At 38.6% G+C, this 23462-nt stretch overlaps 1 protein-coding gene across 2 annotated transcripts in view; it reads right to left on the bottom strand.

Annotated features, from left to right (window-relative positions):
• The window catches only part of LOC149142210 (uncharacterized), a 402089-nt gene that overhangs the window by 220083 nt on the left and 158544 nt on the right, over positions 1 to 23462 (bottom strand). For both annotated transcript variants that reach the window (XM_089452873.1, XM_089452872.1), the window contains exon 6: positions 15280 to 15412. In XM_089452873.1, coding sequence (XP_089308999.1) covers positions 15280 to 15412 — 133 coding nt within the window. The remainder of the gene's footprint in view (positions 1 to 15279; positions 15413 to 23462) is intronic.

Here is a 23462-nt window from a genome sequence, read left to right on the forward strand (position 1 = left end):
ATAATTCAGCAAAGAGAAATAGTACAAAAATCTGATTTATATCAGCACCATCCAACCCTAGAACAGCCCTAAACTAGGGCAATCAATATCTGTCAAACCGGAGGTCAGATCACCTTGATTCCTGTGCCAAAATTGCGGCCTTCTAAGGAGGATCAACGACACCAAACTCGCAGTCAAAGAGGAGTCCACGCTGGTCAACGCTAGTCAAAGTTCCTTTCTGCAGCTTCAGCCCTAAAAATCTGCGTCCTTTTCCCACACATGTGAGAGAGAGAGCCTTTTTGCGCAGGAGAGAGAAGAGACTCTTTTCTGCGTAGGGGAGAGAGAGATATGATGAGAAGTGAGTGTCCAAATGAGGAGGCATCTTGTATTTATATCCAAATGTTGAAGATGAATAGATGTGTCTGTTGGGCATCTGAGCCTACATAAGTTGTTGGCTGACTTTGATAATTAGTCCATAATCAAAATAAATTCATATCTCCATAAATACTTATCGAAATCGGATGATCTTTAGATCAATCCTACACCTCTCGTCAAGAGGAATCTAGGAAAAATATTATCAGCCATGAATAAGGTGACCCACATGGAGTTTGGCCCTAGTTGCCAATTTTAACACTCCCTCTCAACTAAGGAGAACCCCATCTGCAATTCGTCTAATCGTCGCTACTATTCATCCATCAAATGCATTGCCTTGTATAGCTTGACCCCTGCTCTGCTTTGCTCTGCTATGTTATGTTCTACTCGAAGTATGAAGAAGAAGAAGTGATCGAGGATGTATCATACCATCCTCCACTGACCCAAAGTCAGTCTGGAGTGTGTACCACTTTCATTGGTCCCAGACCAGTCCTCTACTAACCCGAAGTCAGTTTCAGAGGGTGTACCACTCTCATTGGTCCGAGACCAGTATCATTGATCCTAGATCAATGGAGGTCATCCTAGCATAGGGAGTACGGTAGATACAACGATACGTCCATTGATAGAACTACTATGGTCCCTATCCTCATTTCCCTGCTCATTGATCAGATGAGAAGTACTTCCCATGAGTCCCAGATTGCATGGGTAGGATGCCTCGACACAAGAACTAATCATCCTGTCCACAGGAGAACGAATCATCCTACCCAGTGGATGCCACGGAGAACTAATTAGCCCGGCCTACAGAAGAACGAATCATCATGTTCCACAATCGCCATGGAGAACGAAACATCCTGGCCCACAGGAGAACTAATCATCATGTTCCAAAGTTGCCACAGGGTGTCAGGGGAAGGTTGAACCTTTTACCCTGTACAAAGTGCACCAACATGGGATGGAGAGTTACCCTGTGGTCATATGTTGCTCCAAGAAGTACCCCGTGCCCCCCTGGAGCTCCCAGAGCTCAGTACATCATACTTAACCCTCAAAAGAGGGTCTCTGAATGACTCCAAGTTGTTCTCCGAAAGTCAGGAATTTGACCTTTTCTAGGGGCTTTGTCAAAATTTCAGCGACCTGTTCATATGTACCGATATCTTGGAGCCTTATTGCTCCCGCTGCACCATATCTCGAATATAGTGGTATCTGATATCGATATGCTTGGAGCAATCATGGAATACGGGATTCTCTGATAAATGAATGCCGCTATGGTTGTCACACGGGATCACGGTGGTATTCAATGTAAATCCGAACAGCGCACTTAAGAGCTTTCGTAACCAGACTACCTCACAGGAGGCCATGCTAGCAGCAATGTACTCTACCCCGACAGTGCATAGAGCCATTGACTTCTGCTTCCTGCTCATCCAAGATATCGAAGCAGATCCCAAGGAGAAACAGCACCCGGAAGTGCTCTTACTGTCCACCACACTACCTGCCCAATCACCATCAGTATATCCAAGTAGTCTCACATTTCCGACAGTGTATCTTAACCCATAAGTAATTGTGCCACAAAGATATCTCAACAGATTCTTGGCACCAATCCAATGTATGTGGTGAGGTTCAACCATGTGTTGACTCAACATGTTGACTGCAAAGCATATATCTGGACGGGAGTTCACTAGGAACATCAATGCTCCGATGAGTTGACGATACTCGGTGGTATTTCGTAAAACAGGTCCAGCAGCACTACCGCTTAACTTCTTGAAGTCAAGCTCCATCGGGGTGGTTACGGGCTTGCAGTCTCCCATGTCGAATCTCTCCAATATCTTCACCACATATTTTCCTTGAGATAGGAAAATCTCCCCTAGTTTCTGCCAGACTTCTAGTCCTAGGAAATAGTGCATAAGTCCTAGGTCTTTCATCTCGAACTCAGAAGCCAGGTCCCTCTTACATTCGTTAATGAGAGGATCTGCACCTATTAGAAAGAGGTCGTCAACATATAGCACCAGTATGAGAGGCTTGTCATCTATAACCTTAAAGTAAAGGTTAGGGTCGGCTTCATTTCTAGTGAATCCCAACTTCATCAAGTAGCTATCGATCCTCTCATACCATGCTTGGGGTGCTTGTCTTAGCCCATAGAGGGCCTTCTTCAACCTGCACACATGAGATTCTCGATCACAAATAAATCCTTCGGTTTGGTCCACATAGACCTCTTCTTTGATCGAACCATGTAAGAACGCAGTCTTGACATCCATCTGATGTAGATTCCATCCTTGCGAAGCAGCAAGGGCTACGATCGAGCAGATGGTGGCATATCAAGGAACAGGTGCAAATATGTCGTCATAGTCTATACCTTCCTTCTGGGAGAAGCCACGAGTGACAAAACGATCCTTATACTTTTCCGAACTTCCATCAACAGCATGCTTTATCATGTAAAGCCATTTTGAAGTGACAACTACCTTGTCCTGGGGTCTGGGGACTATATCCCAGACATCGTTCTTCATAATAGACTCATATTCTTCGATCATAGCATCCTTCCATACTTGATGCTTGACGGCATCTGTGAATGATGAAGGCTCATTTTGGATGATCGTGCTCATGATGGTCAGGTATCCCTGATACCTGTTCGGTTTCTTACTTTCACAGAAGGTTCCTCGAGGTGTTGTGTGTCCTTCAGCGTCGTCAAGTGTCCCCCTAAGCCATGAGGGCCTCTTCCTTGAAGAGGAAGGCTCAGGCGGAGGAGGATCAATAGGATCCAAGGGTTCTTCCACATCGGGCATTGTCTCATCTTCTTTTTCTTTCGGTTCCCTGGTGTCAACTTTTAGAGAGCTCCTCAAAGTAGGAAGATTGTCCACCTTGCTAAGGGCCATATCTTCGTCAAAGGTGATATCATGACTAATCTTGACTTCCCTTTGACCAACTACATAGATTCTATAGCCCTTAGTATTTTCACTATAACCCACAAAGATTCCTTTCTTACCAGATGCACCCAATTTATTCCTTTTCTCTTCCGGCACATGAAAATATACGGGGCTCCCAAAAATTCTAGAATGAGATACGTTAGGTTTCTTACGGGTGAACATTTCTTCAGGAGTTTTGGAACCCAATGCTTGATGAGGGCATCGGTTTTGTACATATATGGCGATGTTTGCAGCTTCGGCCCATAGAAACTTCGGAAGTCTTTGATCATGGAGAATAACACGGACATCTTCCACAATCGTACAGTTCTTTCTTTCCGCCACACCATTCTGCTCAGGAGTATATGGTGTAGTGGTCTCCCTCTTAATGCCAGCCTCTTTGCAAAAGTCATGAAACTCATTGGGTTCATATTCAGTCCCATTATCAGTCCTTAGGATCTTGATCTTCTTTATGGTTTGATTCTCTATCAAGGCTTTGAAGTGTCAAAACCAAGAGAACACTTCATCCTTCTATTTCAAGAAATATATCCAAGTCTTGTGATAATAATCATCTGTAAAGGTGAGGTAATATAAATATCCTCCCAAGGAGTTCAAAGGAATCATACCGGATATGTCTGAGTGAACCAACTGCAATATATCAGAGGTCTTGCTTTGGCTAGAGGGGAATGGTCCCCTTTTGAGCTTTCCTTTGGCACATCCTGGACATACACCTTCTTGCTCTAATCTGAACTCGAGCATCCCGGTTACCATTTTTCTTACATCAGGTAGAGCTTTATAATGAAGGTGAGCAAACCTCCGATGCCATAGTTCGAACTGAAGAGATGAGTCACAAGACATGACACCCAACGGACTTTCTCTGACCTGATATAATGAATTAACTCGAAACCTAAGAGTAAAAGCATCTTTAAAGTTCTTTTTCCATACACGTACCTTGGCATCATTGAAAGCCACCTTGTAGCCTTTCTCTATCATTGCCAAAATGGACACCAAGTTCTTTTTGAGATGAGGTACATATAATACATCTTGTAAGTGGATGGTATTACCCTGATTTAATTGTAGAGTGACATTTCCTACGCCTTTCACAAGATATTTTGAATTGTCTCCAAGAACAATTTCCAGGTTGGTTTCTTTCTCTACCAAATTATAGAGAGCTTCTTTGTAACCAGTGAAGTGCCTTGAAGCACCACTATCAATAAGCCAATTTCCCAACAAGTTCGGGGGAGCAGAGGTAGATAGAGTAGCTGGTAGATAATATTCATCTAGCTTATTGTCAACAGTGTTAGATTCATACCTAGAATTTCTTGCCTTCTTGAATGGTTGTCCTATTCCTTGATTTCCAACACTTCTTTTACCTCTGCCATTTGACTTGCCATTCCTTTGATTGCTTTGAGAGGGATTTTGATCATCGTCCCGGTGTGAGTCCCTTTTATCAGGGCACTCCATTGCATAGTGACCAATTTTATTGCAATTGAAACATCATCCTTTTCTACCACCCTTTGGTCTAGCCTTTCCTTTGAATTTGGCCCCGGAATTGTTTCTTCTTTTAGTATGAGAAGAAAAGGCAGAGGGATGACCTTTAAGTATGGGCATTTCTTGCTCTTCCATCCTTGTTTCTTCTTGAATGCATATGGCCATTAATTCCTCAAATCCAGGAATTACGTTATTGTTGAGAAGAGTAGTCCTGAATATATACCATTCAGATGGTAGTCCTCCAAGAGTTGTGAGTGTCATCTCCCTATCAAGAATTACTTCCCCAATAGATAGGACATCGTTCTTGATCTTGGTGATTCTTAAGAAATATGCTTGCATACTCTCGTCTTTGCCCTTCTTAATTTCCTTCAGCTTATTTCTAAAAAACAAGACTTGATTTGCATCATTAACTTTAAATAAATTCACCAGTCTATCGTAGATTTCCTTGGAGATGTTTAGCTCGGAAACATAGGCCACCAAGCGTTTGTTGATAGAGTCACGGATGATCTTCCTTGCTTTGACTTCTCCCTTGGTCCATTTGTTCCTAACAGTAGCGGATGCATTTGATGGAGGCTCAACGATCCCACCTCTCACATGGTCCAACACTTCCTGCTCTTCTAGTGTTAAATCGAGAAACATCTTCCATCCATGATAGTCAGATTTCTCACAGAGTTTGTCTTCAGTAGGGAAGTGTGTTGAGGACCCCATGATTTCTTTAAGATAGCCTTGCCAACCTTCTCTTCGATGATTGCTCTTGCTCTAGCTCTTGCTTGGGCTTTGTCTTCACCTCAACTCTGATACCATGTTAAATTATGGTACATTCTATGCTTAGAGCAGTTTACCTGTTTTTCTTATTATTATCCACAAATTAGCAATCACATGTACATTAAGTAAAGTGCAGATAGAACATTTAAACGATCAACAGAAAACAAGCCAAGACAAGAGACACAAGATGTGGCGGCTAGCCAGGGACAAACCCCAATATGGGGAAACCCTTTGATCAAATCTTCTTTTATCTTCAATAATTCAGCAGAGAGAAATAGTACAAAAATCTGATTTATATCAGTGGCATCAAACCCTAGATCAGCCCTAAACTAGGGCAGTCAAAATTTGTCAAACCGGAGGTCAGATCACCTTGATTCTTGTGCCAAAAATTGCGGCCTTCCAAGGAGGATCAGCCACACCAAACTCGCAGTCAAAGAGGAGTCCACGCTGGTCAACTCTGGTCAAAGTTCCTTTCTGCAGCTTCAGCCCTAAAAATCTGCGTCCTTTTTCCACACGTGTGAGAGAGAGAGCCTTTCTACGCAGGAGAGAGAAGAAACTCTTTTCTGCGCAGAAGAGAGAGAGATATATGATGAGAAGTGAGTGTCCAAATGAGGAGGAGGCATCCTGTATTTATATCCAAACGTTGAAGATGAATAGATGTGTCTGTTGGGCATCTGAGCCTACATAAGTTGCTGGCCGACTTTGATAATTAGTCCATAATCAAAATAAATTCATATCTCCATAAATACTTATCGGAATCGGATGATCTTTAGATCAATCCTACACCTCTCGATGAGAGGAATCTAGGAAAAATATTATCAGCGATGAATAAGGTGACCCGCATGGAGTTTGGCCCTCGTTGCCAATTTTAACAAGCACGGTGAGGTGCAGCATGATGCAGGAGTCACCTTGGAGAATCAGTTGAGGCAACATGTCTTCAACTGATCTCATGTATCATCTTCTTAGAGATGATCTATGCTCTCATCTAGATAAGTCAAAGTGTTGACTTCTGTTGTAAATGTACTATCTCTCTCTCTCTCTCTCTCTTTTTTGAACTATTGAAGAACATTTAAGAAGAATTGATCAAGGGTTGCCCCACATTGGGGTTTGTCCCTGGCTAGCACCACATCTTGTATCCTCTTGTCTTGGCTTGTCTTCTGCGATTTATGTTTATGTTCTATCAACAATTTACTATTATGTTGATGTGATTGCTAATCTGGAAAAGGCATTGAGCTAACTGTGAAAATTGAACTAAATTGCTATAAGCATAGAACATACCTAAAATTAACAGAACTCATGTGGCTAGAGCACTTCCGATGCTACCAAAAACTAACAAATATAAATATAAAAATAGGAATCAGTGTTATCAGGACCGAACCAAACCAGTTTGGACCGGTTGATCCAACTTGTTTCAACCCTAAACCAGTTCGTACCAGTGCAACAGACCAAAAATGGCTGGTTTGGTACCGAACCAGCCATTTTTGCCAAACGGTTACCAAACCAGCCATTTTTGCCAAACGGTACCAAACCGGCCATCAATGCAATCGCCTAACAACTCATGTGTGGGGCCCATTGAAGCGATTGTTTTATTAATTTTTTATTTTTTTAATATTTTTCTTTGTTGGGGCTTCGAGGTGTGAATGGAATTGGAGTGTTTTGAGTGAACACACACCAAGAAGAGGAACTGTTTGGAGCAAAAAAGGTTGAATGACATGGCTTATGTTTAGTACAACCTTAGGTTGAGGCGAAACTAGTTACTGAACAAGACAACTAAATCAAGCAACATAACTTTGGATGACTTTGATCCATCATTAGAGTAGGTAGTGGACACCCAGGAACCGACATTTGACAACGAAGATCTTTCTTGGATGGACTTGGACCCACTTCCAACGCCACCTTCAAGGCCAAGGGAATCAGGTCAAAATCCCGCTATAGACCCTTAATCTGCTACTGCTAATTCTAAGGATGAAGATGAGGATGTTGATTCTGATTAGTAATTTAGTACTAATAGTATTGTAGTTTTATGTATCAGAGAGCATTTATAGTCTGTATCTTGATGTATGTTATTTGAGACATGTGTTCCACTAAGTGCTCTTTTGGTATTATCATATTATGAACTCTTACTTGCTATATAAATGAGAACTTTTTCATATTTGTGTATAAATGGTTTGAATTTATATGGATGTACATGAATATATATGTTTTTCTTTCAAATTTGAATATTTTATGTATTTTTGCTCAACCAGTTTCTGACCGATTCCCGTTCCGAGGGGTCTACCGGTTCAACAACCGACCCGGTTCTGATAACTATGATATGAAACATTAAAATAGGAATAGGCATCAAACCTTGGAAGTCGAAACCAAAGGTCATAACATCCTTATATATGTGTGTGTGTGTGTATGTGTGTGCGTGTGGTTAATAGTTATTATTTCAAGTTCAAGACTTACCATCCTAGCATGACAATGGTATCAGAGCCAATTAACTCCTTCACTCTCTACAATCTCTCCCTATCACTTTATTGATTCATCTATGTCATCTGCAAACAATTCGCATTTGTTTTATGGTCTCTCTACCTAGTTAAAGCCCGAAGTTTTCTTTTCATTCATGTATACTGCGTTTTTGCACATAGGCTGACAATCCCTATTCATGCTCTCCCTAAGCCCTTGGGTTCAGCAAGTTGTGGTTACACCTCTTTACTTTCTTCTTCACCTCCTACATCCTGCCTCGATCTTGACTATGTGACCCTATGCATTGTTCAACCTCACCTTTGTATCACATACAAAGTCTTCATAAAATGAGAAGGATAACATAATTAGAACCTCTAATCCTTATCAAAACTCCCATCTCCACTCCTTGCATATAGCTTATTATCCTTCCTATGCTTGGACATTTTCTTCTTCATTTGTTGCTTCCTTTCATTCATGCTGACCCAATTTCAGTCCGTTAGTATATGAAAAGGTTCCAAAACACCTTCCAAGTAATCCTCCAAGCACGTAGTGGTTCCCTTGTTGAGATATGAACCCAAGACACTTGGGTGAAAAGCAAGTATCCCATTCATGGCTAACCCCAAAGTCCTCTACAAAGATTGGATAGAGGAGATTTCTCGACAAAACGAACTAATCCGTAAGATTGTTAGCCACCAAGAGTGGGCTAACATCTGTGCGTCTATTCAAGGATTATTTTTACATCTACCTAGCAGTCATATGAGGTATTATTTTGAAAAATTGATGGGCTCTTAATTTTATACACTATGAGATTGGACAAATTTAATTTACTTCAAATTTATGGATTGTTGTGTTTAGCCACGAAGAGTGGGCTAAAATTTGTCTGTCTATTCAAGGATTACTTTTAATTCTACCTAGCAGTCATATGAGGTATTATTTTGAAAAATTGATGGGTTCTTAATTTCATACACTATGAGATTCGACAAATTTAATTTACTTAAAATTTATGGATTGTTATGTTTATCTGACTTCAAATAAGCTAATAATCCAAAAGACTTGGAATATAAAGTAATCCATTAAGGACAAAATAATATATTGAATAATGTATGAATGAATTGATATTGATTAGTGTCAGGCCAGGCAGTAACTCTCCAAAGGCAGTAAAACTGATTCGTCTATTATTCCATAGGTAGGTTATTGTTATATACAATAGGAGTGATTGTTCAGTTCATCTCCCGATGACTGTTCACATTCCTAATTTATTTATTTACACAAATTCCCCCAATCATGAAGATTAGGTGTCAACATTCCCCCCCTTAATCTGAAGGGATGTTGGTGAGTCCAAGCATCATTCTGAATTGTTCAAGCTTTTCCTTTCCAAGTGCTTTGGTGAAGATCTCTGCAATTTGCTCATTTGTGGAACAATGACGGAGATGGATTGTTTTGGCCTCAACATGATGTCGAATCAGATGATATTTAGTATTGATATGCTTTGTTCGATCATGGAACTTTGGGTTCTTGGCCAACTTTATTGCAGAGGTGTTGTCAATCATGAGTGGAGTTGATTATACTTGTTTTACCTGCAAATCTTCAAGAATTTTCCTGAGCCACACAATTTCTTTCATTGCTTCAGCTGTTGCCACGTATTCTGCTTCTGTTGTGGAATCTGCTGGAACTGATTGTTTGTGTGATCTCCAGGAGACAGCTCCTGATCCAAGACTCATAACATATCCTGAAGTAGATACCACAGTTTCTTTGTCTCCATCGAAGTCTGAATTAGAGTATCCAATCAAGCTGAAGTCGTCCACCTGTGTATACTTGATTCCAAGGTCTTGAGTTCCCTTCAAGTACCTTAGAACTCTTTTTGCAGCAGACCAATGTCCCTCACAAGGCTTTTGCATAAACCTGGAGAGGATTCTAACAGCAAATGAAATGTCTGGTCTGGTAGTAGTGAGGTATATGAGACTTCCTACACGCTGTCTATACTTTGTTGCATCCTCAAATTCCTTTCCTTCAATAGATGTGAGCTTTAAGTTTTGTTCCATTGGAGTAGAAAGAGGATTGCACTCTGTCATGCCAAATATGTTTAACAAATCTCCAATGTATTTCTTTTGAGAAAGAAATATGGATTTTGGATGTTGGGTTACTTCAATGCCAAGATAGTAATGAACATAGCCCAAATCAGTCATTTCAAAACTTTTCCCCAATTCCTTCTTTATGGATGCAATGTAGCTTTCATTATTCCCTGTCATTAAAAGATCATCTACATATACCACAAGATATACAACTGTTTTGCCAGCTTTCTTGACAAATAAAGTTGCATCATCAAGATCAAAATGATTGAAGTTGAGTTTCAGAAGATGCTCAGTTAGTTTTTCATACCAGGCTCGCGGTGCTTGTTTGAGGTCATACAAGGACTTCACAAGTTTGCATACTTTATGTTCATGTCCTTTCACAGCAAATCCTTCAGGCTGAGACATAAAAACATTCTCTTTTAGATCTCCCTTCAAGAAGGCAGTTTTTACATCCATTTGATGGACTTTCCAACCATTCTGAGTTGCTAGTGCAAAGAGTGTCCGGATGGTGGCCCATTTTGCTGTGGGGCCAAAAGTTTCCTCATAATCGACCCCTTCCTTCTGTGCAAAACCTTTTGCCACAAGCCTAGCTTTGTGCTTGTCAAGTGAGCCATCAGCTTTGTACTTGTTCTTGTAGACCCACTTGCAGCCAATTGGTTTCGTTCCAAATGGAGGATCAACCAGCTTCCAAGTGCCATTCTTTATGAGGGCATCATACTCCTTTTGCATCGCTTCTTTCCATTCATCATGAGAAGCAGCTTCTTTGAAGGAAGTTGGTTCAAAATCTGTAGACAAGTTCAATTCACAATCATAAGTAACATCCATATCAACAGGTGAATTAGAGTCATCTACATCACCTCCATTTTGTCGGTTTGAATTTCTGGTTCCTGTTTTTCCAATTTCATCAGGATGAACACTTTCAAGTGTCTTTGTCAGCCACTTTGGGGGACCTTTCTGAGATGGTCCAGGCTGCTCTGTTGATTGAGTTGGGATTGAATCAAGATTGAGTCTCCCAATTCTATCAATTACATCACTTAAAGCATCACCCGTTGTTGGAGTTTCATGCAGGGGAGATTGTTCTTCAGAAGAAGATTCCACATATTGATCTAGTATAGGAATACCCCCTTCAAGATGTGGAATCTGATTATCAAATTCTTGAAATGATTTCGTTTTAGTGAATCTATCCAAGCGATCAAGTTGCCGCTCAACAACATTGTCAGATTTGGATGATTCAAGAAAAATTACATCTCTAGATACAACAAACTTTTTATTTACTTCATCATAGAGGCGGTATGCTTTGGAGGTGTTTGAATACCCCACGAAGATACACTTACAACTTCTAGCACCAAGTTTGTTTCTATGTACCTTTGGTATCAAAGCATAACAGGTGGAACCAAAGATCCTGAGATGTTTTACCGAAGGAACATGTCCATACCACAATTCATAAGGAGTCTTGTTTCTTATAGCATTAGATGGACATCTATTCTTTATATATGCAGCACATAGAACAGCATCAGCCCAAAACATTATCTTTACATTTTTGAAGAAAAGCATGGATCGTACCATATTCAAGATTGTTCTATTCATTCTTTCAGCTACACCATTCTGTTGGAAATTATAAGGCACAGTTGTTTGATGTTTGATCCCATGTTGGCGAAGATAGTTTTCAAATTCATTTGATGTATATTCTTTTCTATTATCAGTGCGAATAGACCCAATATGAGATTGTGCATCATTTTCAATCCATTTATGAAAATTCTTAAATGTTTGAAAGGCATCAGATTTGTTCTTTAGTAAATAAACCCAACACATTCTGGTGTAATCATCAATAAATGTCATGATATATTTATTTCCATTTGCAAAAGGAACAGGCAATGGACCACATAAATCTGAATGAATGAGTTCAAGCTTCCTATGTGCTCTTGAATGTGAATCATGAAAAAACTGTTTGCTATGCTTTCCTAGAATGCAAGCATCACATTGCTTATGTTTCCTAGGAATTGTAGACAAACCAGCAACACCATTTTTCTTCAATAAGCGGAGACTGTCATGGTTTAAATGTCCAAATCTAGCATGCCATAATAAACTTGATGGAAGTGTACCTTCTTCATGATGAGAAATATATGAGAAATGTTGTGCATGAGCAGAGGTTCCTTGCAGTTTGACAAGTCTTTCTTCTTCTATTCCCCTCATGACAAGTGAGTGGTCAAATGCTTTTCTTACCTCAAGCTTGCCATCAAACATATGAATGGAGTGACCTTGCTGGCGGATGTGAACCAAGGACAGCAAGTTTCTTTTGAGTTGTGGGAGATATAGAACATGATCCAGAAGAAAGTTTGGAAGACCAGGCAGTTTAAGCCTGACTGTGCCAAGCCCTGATGGCTTGATTTTTGACTGATCTGCAAAGTATACTGCTCCATCAACATTGTCAGTGAAATCTTCAAAAAAATCTTTTCTATGAGTCATATGACAGGTTGCTCCTGAATCAAGCAACCAATCGTTTTTCGAAGAAGCAAGTGAAGCATTAAACAAATCTTCATTTACTCCAATGTTACATTGTGCCTCAATATAGTGAGCGGATTCAGGTGCTTTACCTTTGTCTGTATCATCAGTTTTACCTTTTTGTGGGTTTCTTTTCTGCTCAATTTTGTCCCATGGTAGCTTGCATGTAGAAGCATCATGTGATCCATTTCTTTTGCAGCGAATGCAGTGTAAGTCTGCCTTTTCTCCTTGAGAATGTCTGCCCCCCTGCCTCTGAAGTATCTTCCTCTTCCTCTTCGTCCACCTCTTCCTCTTGTAGAATCTTGAGCAAAATGCTTTTCTTTATGAGCAAGGCACACAGTTTCTTCAGACGATTCAAGGGATGTCTTCTTTCCAAAAGCTTTCTCTCTTTCAGCAAACTTTTTCATAAGAGATTCAAAGGTTATATCTTTGAGATTTCCATTTGCTTGTAAAGACTCAAGATAATTGGAGTAAGTAGGATAGAGTGCCTTGAGAAAAGCAATAAGAGGGATATCCAGCTCAACCTTAGTGGAATTGATATCATGCATTATAGACTTTACTTCAGATGCAAGAGCAAGAGGATCATTATTTTTCAGTTCAAGAGTGAAGAGTTTAATCATGAGCTGAACAACTTCAAGTGTAGAATGTGAGTCATAGAGTTCTTTCAGCTTTTGTAAGGGCTTCAAAGGCAGTTGAATATGACGAAATATGGCGACTCAGCTCTTCATTTACAGATGCTGCAATTAATGCATAAGCTTTGTTGTTCTTGTTTTCCCAAATGACGAGCTCTTTGTCTGAGGTAGGCTGTACTGGGTCTTTGTCTCCTTCTCCAACACACACTCCTTTCCACAACTCATTGAAGATGAGGGTGTGTTTTATCATCCGGGACCATGCAGGATAGTTCTCCTTGCCAGTGAGAACTATTCCTACCATAGAGATGATTGAATGCATTCTGAAAAAAAACTTCTGCTGATAGAAAAAAATACTTCTGCTGATATACAGTGAAATTGTACTTAAAAGGGCAAAAAGATTTCAAATACTTTTATGCACTATGTTTCTTCAAATCCCTTCAATGTTTATAAAACGATCCTCATATAATACATCCAACATATTTCATCCATTCAACGCATTCAAATATCTACAAACTCCGTTCATAACGCATTCAAATGAAAACCATAATATATATATGCTCGTCAATGTATATCTTTCTACGCATAAACCCACAGCGCACATATAAACCACATCGCACAACTTTAATATATAAATCACAGTGTAAATACGTATTCAATAAACCGTTGCACATATGTATAAACCCACAGACTTCAGCTTGTACCCAACTAGCAAGTAATGCGGTCAACAGTAGTGCGGTCACAGCGTGTCAGGCATAATGAAATTTGAGGATAGTAAGCATAATTTCTCCCTTTTGACAACTCAAATAAACTCACTCACCGAAGAATTTCTTGTGTATAACAATAATTTTGGTTTCCGCTGATCCCTTGATACTGTGGTAGCAAAATTTTCTTGGAACTTGGCTGCTAGTCAGTAAAAAAATTATCGGTGTTCAGCTGGGAAGAAGAGAGGTTCAATTACGGCTCTCCAAGAACATGCTCATCCCCTCGATCTGCTCAAAGAAGGCCCGACATCTCGGGTTCGCATCTCCATTCGACCTTGGTTCGCATCTCCCTTCGACCAACGATAAAGTAACGTGACCAGGTTTGGGATTTACGGACTCAAGCTCACGACATCTCCACGATACCATGTATCTCTACACGACCAGACTCCAAACGGAAACCAGTTCAGGCCAGGAGTGCGTTACTACAGTTCTGTGTGTTCTGAGTTTTGGGCAGCAACCATTTCAGAGATGTAAAGATGTTGGCAGCGGGTCTGAAAAAGAATGAGCAGGCTCTGGAAAAATCACATGGGTCACCCCCAAACAGGCAGAGATTGCGCATTTACACTTCTCAGAACCTGGAGCAGATGCAGTACCATGAAGGACAGCGCTAAAACATTATGAAGCGTTTATGTCAGGACAGCCAGAGAGCGATTAATGTATTCAGAAGAACAGGCAGGCGCAGGCTTGGGTTGAGACTCACAACGAATCCATGCGTATAACGCATAGCAAAATGGAAGTCACACACAACGAAATTATTAAACAGTGTCTGAGATTTCGCAGGGATATGACAGACATGTCAGCCTGCAGAACATGGGCAGAGTATGAGCAGACTATGTAGGAGGGAGTTACAAAGAACCAAAGCTAGAAAGAAGTTGGCTCTGATACCATGTCAGGCCAGGCAATAACTCTCCAAAGGCAGTAAAACTGATTCGTCTATTATTCCATAGGTAGGTTATTGTTATATACAATAAGAGTGATTGTTCAGTTCATCTCCTGATGACTGTTCACATTCCTAATTTATTTATTTACACAAATTCCCCCAATCATAAAGATTAGGTGTCAACAATTAGACAACGAAGCCCAATATATATACATAAGGCAGGATGCACTTTCATGAATAGTCACGTCTTTTATGACATGTCCTTTCATTATAATAATAATTATTAATTATTTAATTATATTATATTATTTATATATTTATGTTCAAAACAATTACCCCTTCATCTTGATTCTTAACATTAAAGACAAACTAAACATGATAAAACATAAACTAGACAAATGTGAGAAAATTCAATGCAACAAAAGAGTTTCAGTCATGTTTAACAGAAATATATATATATATATAGAGAGTAAGTAAATTAACACTTACAAAATATGTTTTGGAGCCCAAATTTAAGGGAGAACTAGAGGTATCTTTTATTGGCACTTCATATTGCCAATCAGGCACGTATAGCCCATACAGAAGTCCCATATAAAGTGCAGTTAATACAAAGGTTACCAGCCTGCACAGAAAAAAATATATATATCACATCTAAAGTGAAATAAAATGCTGACGTAAAACTATTATCAAAACTTCCTTGTCCCTTGAAACTATTTTTGGCTTTTGTGGACATCAATTCAATTTCTTTCCTTTGCAGTTTTTCATGAACATGCTTCTCAGCTCTGAACCATGAAAAACGTTTCGATTCAGGAGCATCTAATTCTTAAAATTATATGTTTCTACAAATAGAGTTGGAAAAAGGAATTCAAGATAAGCCCTCAAACAAAACGATCAAGAGAAAAGACAAATTGGACATGAGGCTTTCATACATCAAAAAGAGGCATACAAATCAACATCTCTTGCATACTCCTCGAGATGTCTCTTGCATCCCATTTCTTAATTTTCACAAATCATCATACCATCACAGTCCATATACAAAATAGTGTACAGTTCGCTGACCAAGGAGCCACTATGTCAATTTAATATAATTCTTTAATACTTGTATCAGAGCCACAAGTTAAGTAATCTCCTAGCTAAGTGAGCACAAAGTCAAGTCTACCAATCAAAATGCCTTTCACACAAAAAGTGAAATCACCATCTGTGAATTATTCGCTGCAATAAACAGCATATCACTATTTGTCTTCAACTAGCATCTGGTTCACAGACATCATAACCAACATATTCCTTGTTGCAACCAACACTGACTGACCACGGAGATTACCATTTTCTAAATTACAAAAGCTAATCATTCATATTGAGTATGCAATTTTAGTAGCACACATATCACAGACATCAGCCCAAAAACTAATCGTTCAAGGTAAATTCACTTATTGATTGCATTGCTCTGCTCAAATCATAATGAATCAAACCTTCGAGTAGGTCAAATTGTTAAAGGTGCGCATTCGGCCGTTCAGTGGAAATGATACGGGCAACATATCATTTACCCTATCGTATCCAGATCTATATTGTAAGGTGCGCAATACAATACAGCATACATGACGGTTCGAAAAAAACCAGTAGTAAAAAGTTAAAACACAGATTTGTAAAAGAAAAAACTAAAAGCAGCCAGAGCAAATTTTCTCATTTGTTACAGCTCGTCACTCGAACACATCCAATTTTGAATTTGCCCATGCCCAACCTGAAATTTATCCTGCTACTACAGCGTCTCCACTTCTGCCACAAACTCGCTCACTTCTACCGGGCACCTACTGCAAAATTTGAAAGCCTATGTAAACAAAATCTGATGTTAAGACCACATTATTACATGAATCCATAAGAAACGGACATCCTGTTAGTTACGTCGTTCCTAACATGAGCTTTCAATTTCTTAATGCGTAACCCATTTTGAGAGAAACTGCTCGAGATTTTCGCGAAACGTGGCTATTTATAGAGGAAACGTCTAGGTTTCTAAAGGTAATGAGAAATGTACGCCCTCGATGCAACGAAAAAGAAAACAAAAACATAATAAGATAAAAAGAAATCGCCGACTTAAACAAGCGAAAAATACTAGACATAAAATCTCTATTTAGAGCAGTAAGACATGATTTCTCAGAGTCTGTGAGAGGATATACGATACTATGGTGATTGGCACCACAATAGTAGAATAAAGTCTGTGAGCTAGCAATGATGTCTTACAGAACAATCATAGATCATCCACTATATGACTCTGTACCGTGTCGCTATCACTACAATGGTCTCCTGGAGAAACTGGAATTTGAAGGTGAGTATTGGATGCTTGGAGGAGATCTTTCCTGCGGGAGAGAGAACATCAAACAGGGTTTTGGAGCATGGACTTCTCTCTGCGAGTTTGCATCACATTTCACGGACTCTAGATCACATCGTATAATGTTGGTTTCTCTTTGGCTTTCATTGTTTTTATTCTGCGTTGAGTCTCCCTTTTTTTATCGAAATATCTTTAATCCTTCATAATATATAGGTTTAATTTTTAGCATAGCTATCAAACTTGGTCATTTTACCAGAACTCATCGAATCTGAACAACCCCACCAGCATATCAAATCAGGTCGACCCATTATGCCGGATCATGGAAAATATTGGTCAGCCTAGGTTGACTATGTCAAATCCCACAATTCTGGAAATTACTCAGATTCAACTGGAAATCAGTCCAAATTCCCCTTTCTCATGAGGCTCATCGAGTCAACTAGCCGATGCATTTATAAGCAGATTTGAGGGTCGCTTTGCGTACTTTTACTTCTTTCGCTTCAGATCGGAGTGAGATCCTTAGCCACAATTTAAAATAGAGGCATCAACAGCACTGCCAGGGCATGAAGTTGACCTCTGTACCATGGAAGGCAGTTAACCATCTGTCTAGTGTTTTAATCATTTGGTATCGGTATTGTTTAGTCACTTATTAAAATTCACTTGATTTTATGCAATAGATGGGTAAGAATCAAGAGATGTGTAAGTTTGATGTAATGCAAAATGATGGTATGTATAAAAAAATATCTTATATTAATTTAATTTTATAGTATTTTTAAACTTAAATTTAAACAAGTCCAGATGAATTAAGGTTCATCTTAATTCATGATCTACCGTATCTACTAAACTGAAAAGAATATCTACTACACTGAAAAGAGATTTGATCCCTCTTGGAATTTGATCCCGAGTTAGAATAAATCTAGATTAGTTTAAATTTAAGTTAAAAAATGTTATAAAATTAAATATTTAATCATATATATTTTCATTCTTGTGGGCTCATATAATATTGAAATATTTTAATGTATATACAATTGACATTGAAATATTTTATTTATAATTCATGTTCTCCACATTACATTTAATTATTTTTACTATTAATATTTTCTAAATATTAGATATCAAATTCATATTAAGCATTGAAATAATCAGAAATATCCCTTATACATTGAACTAGAAAGTAGTTATTAATAGAGTAAGAATTTTTCCAAGTTTTCTACCTTTATATTCATGTTAAAATCCCTAGTGAAATATTTTATTTATTATTGATATTTTTAAAATTTTCTATATCATTTTTCTTTGTTATTGGTATTTTTAAAATCTTATATATCAACTCTGTATCATAAATAAAATAAATTAGGCATCCCCTAGTTATGGAAAGTGAAAATATAGGAAAAAAATTTAATTTAAAATATTTTATTTTTCTCTATGTAAAGTATATATAAAATTATACTACAAGTTTTTTTTCGCTACACTGTGTGGGCAACCCTGTTGCTTGACCTAGCAGGTTCCCTCTCTGCACGCAGGCGTCGCTCAGCAACCTCCTGTTGCTGAGATCTCAGAGCCAACGGAACCCCAGAGGAGGGTGATCCACTAACAGATCAACTCCAAGGAAATGAGGGAACAGCGGATGTGTTTGCCTTCCTTATAGCAGCTACAAGACCTCCAAGAATCAGGCCAACTGTAAACAAGTTTATTAAAAAGCTCGATGATATTCCAAAAATCTCCCTTCCTCCTTCTCTTCCTCGAAGAGCAGCGTTGTCTCTTGCTAAACGTGATCTATTTGGACAGTTCACTGGGCTATGAATGTCCCCCAAATCGATCCAAAGATGGGTCGAAAGAAACTGGAGCTCAACCATCAATAGAAAAATTCCAATAAGATTTTGTGGAAGGGGATACTACACCTTTCATTTTGAATCAAAGGAAGACAGAGATCTGATCTTCAGAAATGGCCCATATTTCATGGATACCAAAGGACTATACCTAAACCGATGGACCCCAGACTTCGATCCTGAAATGGATGTGCCAAGTGTAGTGCCAGTATGGGTCAGGTTACCCCATCTCCCTCTACATTGCTGGGGAGATGAGCCAATAAAGGGCATAGGAAATGCAGTAGAAAAATTTATAGATAGATGTGAACCGAACGACAATAAGCATGTATGTGCCAAAATATGCGTGAAAGTGGATCTAGGAAAACGACTTTTAGAAGTGATCAAAATCAACGTTGACCAATGGACACATATACAGCAGTTGGACTACGAGCAGATCTTATTCAAATGCAAGGTATGTCACGAATATGGTCATTTCGCAAATAGATGCTCTAAAAAAAAATGAAAATGTACAGGAACAAGAAAATAAAAGGGAGCAAGTAAAAAAGAAGAAACCCACCAACAAAAAGCCTCCCCCCCATCTTCGCAGCGCCAGGAATCAAATGAAACTTCCTCACCATCTCCTTCCACTGCACACCCCCCACACCTCACAAATTCTAACCCCTTTGGGCCACTTGAAGACACTACAGAGCCTCCCTCACCCAAATCCCCAACACATTCACATAACCCCCTTATCCTCTCCACCATCCCTTCAAACCCTCGCTTCCCCCTTTGTGGACCGTATCTTAACTAGAAACCAATCCATAAAGACTCTACAAATCAATGAACATCAAAAAAAACAGGCAGAAAATCCAACAAGGAAATAAGGGATGAAGCAGTTGTCAAAGAGATAGCTCTAAGTACTTAGCAACCAATCGACTCCTCCTTTGGGAGAAATACAGGGAACAGTGAGAAAAATTAGCAGAGAGGAAAGGGCATCGTGCACCAACAAACCAATAAATAATGATAGCGGTCTCTTGGAACTGTCATGGTCTGGACACATCCTACAAAGCAAATGTAGCAAGAGATGCCCTGATGAAAGAAGCGTCGGACATTTTCATGATCCAGGAGACCAAAACAAACAGTCAAGAAACTGGAAAAATGATACAAAAATTAAAAAATTATGAAGGAATATCGCTTGAAGCAACAGGAGCCTCAGGAGGAATTTGCACTCTTTGGAAAAAAGGGAAATGGGAAATGACAAATCAAAAAATCGGCAAGCATTGGATCAAAATAGAATTAAAGGATCTCAACACAAAGGAAAACTACAGCCTCATTAACATATATGCTCCAAATCATTATAAAGAAAAAGAACAATGTTGGAACTCGATAAAAGAAGTACTAACAGAAAGTCAAAATGGGAAAATAATTTTGGGAGGTGATCTAAACTTGGTAAGAAAGGTAGAAGAAAAATTTGGAGGGACTTATCATGCGGATTCATCAAGAGAAGCTTTGGAAGAAATAATGGAGCAGCACAATCTAATTGATATCCCACCAAGTAATGGGAAATACACATGGAGCAACAAGAGAGAGTAAAAATAATATAAATGAGAGGTTAGACAGAATTTTAGTTCAAGAAACCATAGCCGCTGATTACACCTCTGTAAAATCCAAAATTATTCATACAACAACCTCGGAACATAAACCAGTAGCACTTATTTTGGGCAAAATGGACAACCAAGGTCCTCTTCCTTTTAGATACAATTCAATCCGAGACAGCAATGAAGATTTCAGAACTCAAATCAAAGAGAGATGGGCACAAAACATTACAAGATCTCCCTAATATGTATCGAAAACAAAATTAAAAAATTCTAAAAATAAAGCTAAAAATATGGGCAAAAGAGAATGAAATGAAAAAAGAAAAGAAAAGAAAATAGAGCTGCAAAAAAACATGGACAACATGCAAGAAGAAAAGGAAAACAAAGAAGAGGACAAGCCGGATTATTTGAAAGAAAATGAATTATTTTGGGAAATATACAGGCAAAATAGAAAAGAAGAAGAAAAGCTCAGATTAAAATCCAGATGTCTTTAGCTGAAAGCAGGGGATAAAAGTACTACCTTCTTTCACAACACAATGAAAATTAGAAGAGTCAGAAATCAGATAGACCAAATAAAGTGGATGAAAAAGAAATAAAAGGAGTGGAGGAATTAAAAAAAGCAGTCCATAACCACTTCAAAGATCTATTAATAGCAAATGAACAGTGAACAGATCATGAGGATTTTCTACAACACATCCAAATAAGTGAGGGACAAAATTCAGAAATAAATAAAGAAATCTTTGAAGAAGAAGTGTTGGCAGCAATATGGAGTCTTCATCAGACAAGGCTTCAGCGCCAGATGGGTTCATAATCGCCTTTTATAAGCACCACTGGAATGTCATAAAAAAAGATTTCATGAGAATAACAAAAAATGTATTCAAAAAACAAAATGGGAGGAAATACCAAATCCTCTTATCTGTCTCTAATTCCAAAGGAATCCGACCCAACAACTTTCAACAGATACAACCCAATACCTCTATGCAACTCCTCCTACAAAATTATCACAAAAATTATAGCCAATAGAATCGAAAGAGTTCTCCCTTACATAATCTCTGAAAATCAGGGCGGCTTTGTCCCCAACCAACAAATAATTGACAATGTGATTATTGTCCAGGAAGCAATTCATACTAGCATTCAAAGAAAAGAGAGAAGAATTATTATAAAGCTAGACATGGCAAATTCTTTTGATAGAGTCAAACACTCATAACTAACAGCAGTTCTTAAAAAATTTGGGTTCTCTCAAGACATAATCGAGACCATACAGGTTTGTATCTCAACTCCTTGGATAACGCCACTAATAAATGGAAGGCCCATCAACTTCTTTCAGAACTCAAGAGGGTTGAGACAAGGATGTCCTCTATCTCCATTTCTATATATTATAATCGCTGAAACGATAAGTGCAGCATTGGAAACCCAAAGAAGAGAAAAAAAAAATCACAAGTATCCAAATTGCAAAAAGAGTCAAAAATACCAATCATTCTCTTTTCGCTGATGACACTCTTTTATTGGGACAAGCATGAAATATAATAGCAAGAAGATTTTAAAAAGTTCTGGATGATTTTCTTAAAGTATCCGGAGGGCTATTAAACAATTCAAAATGTAGAATATATGGTTGGAACACTCCTCCAAGAATAATGCAGAATATCTCACAAATCCTTGAAATTCCAACACAAGCAAGATGGACGCACTTCACCTACCTAGGACTTCCAATAGCCAAGGAGAATGTGAAAGCTGAAGTATGGAGCAAACATGTGGAAAAAATGAAGGACAAAATACAAAAATGGAGTATAATGTGGCCCAATATGGCAGTGAAGGTGATTATGATTAAGGCACTACTTTCAGCTCTCCCAATATATCAGTATGCGATTATTTTGGCCCTGGCAAGTGCTCACAAGCAAATGGAAATAATCATAAGAAGTTTTCTTTGGCAAGGAGGAAAGCAAGAGAACAAAAAGTTCAGTTTGATAAAGTGGGACCAAGTCACACTACCATATGAACAAGGAGGTCTATCCATACGTTTACCAAGCTTAATGAACGCTGCACTAGGGATGAAAATAATATGGAGAATGATAATCGGAAAGAAAAGTTAGTGGAAAAAAACCCTCGTCACAAAATACTTGAATCAAACCAGAACAAAGTTATTGACAAACATCATTCCTATGAGACCTTGCACGCAAGTTTAGAAACTTGTAAAGAAAATAATCCCCTCAATCAGGTATCATATATCTAAAACTCCGGGAAATGGGAAATCGGTGGTAATCTGGGATGACAGAATAATGGGAAAAAAGCTTCTAAATCTTCAATGGGACCTCCTTGGCATACAAAAATGGATGGTAGAAAGAACGTTGAACACTCTTCATTCAATTTTGGCATGGAATCAACAAACTTGGCATGAGTGGCAAATCCCAACAATCCCCTCAAACTTAAAAGGACAATGGGAGAAATTAAAGCATCACCTCAAAGGTGCAGCGCCCACAAGTATCGAGGAATAGAACGATTATGTTTTGGATCCAAATGGAGGAGGATACATGGTTAAAACAGGGTACAAATCACTTCAAGAACAACAAAACCATCACGAATGGAGCCTCTGGAAAGTGGTTTGGAAAACTGAATGTCTCCCTAAAATCAATGCATTTATATGGACTCTTCTCAAAGGAAAAATACTAACTACTGAAAACTTAAATAATAATAATAAAAAAAAAATTAATAATAAAAAAAAAAAAAAAATCAGGGCCCATTTAGGTGCTCCATGTGCTTGATAGAGAAAGAGTCCATCCAACTTCTCTTCTTGGAATACAGGATAACTAGAGAATGTTGGAAGCAAATTACAAGCCCGCTGGAAATCAATTTAAACTTCACAAATACTTTCTCATAATTTTATAAAACATGGGAGAAGAATTACCCTTATTCTAAAAAAAACAAAGCTACAATTATTACACTCTGGAAATGCCT

Source organism: Pinus tabuliformis, chromosome X (genome assembly GCF_031772625.1).
Source record: "Pinus tabuliformis cultivar Carrire ecotype Pingquan chromosome X, CPIR1, whole genome shotgun sequence".
Classification (NCBI taxonomy): Eukaryota; Viridiplantae; Streptophyta; class Pinopsida; order Pinales; family Pinaceae; genus Pinus; species Pinus tabuliformis.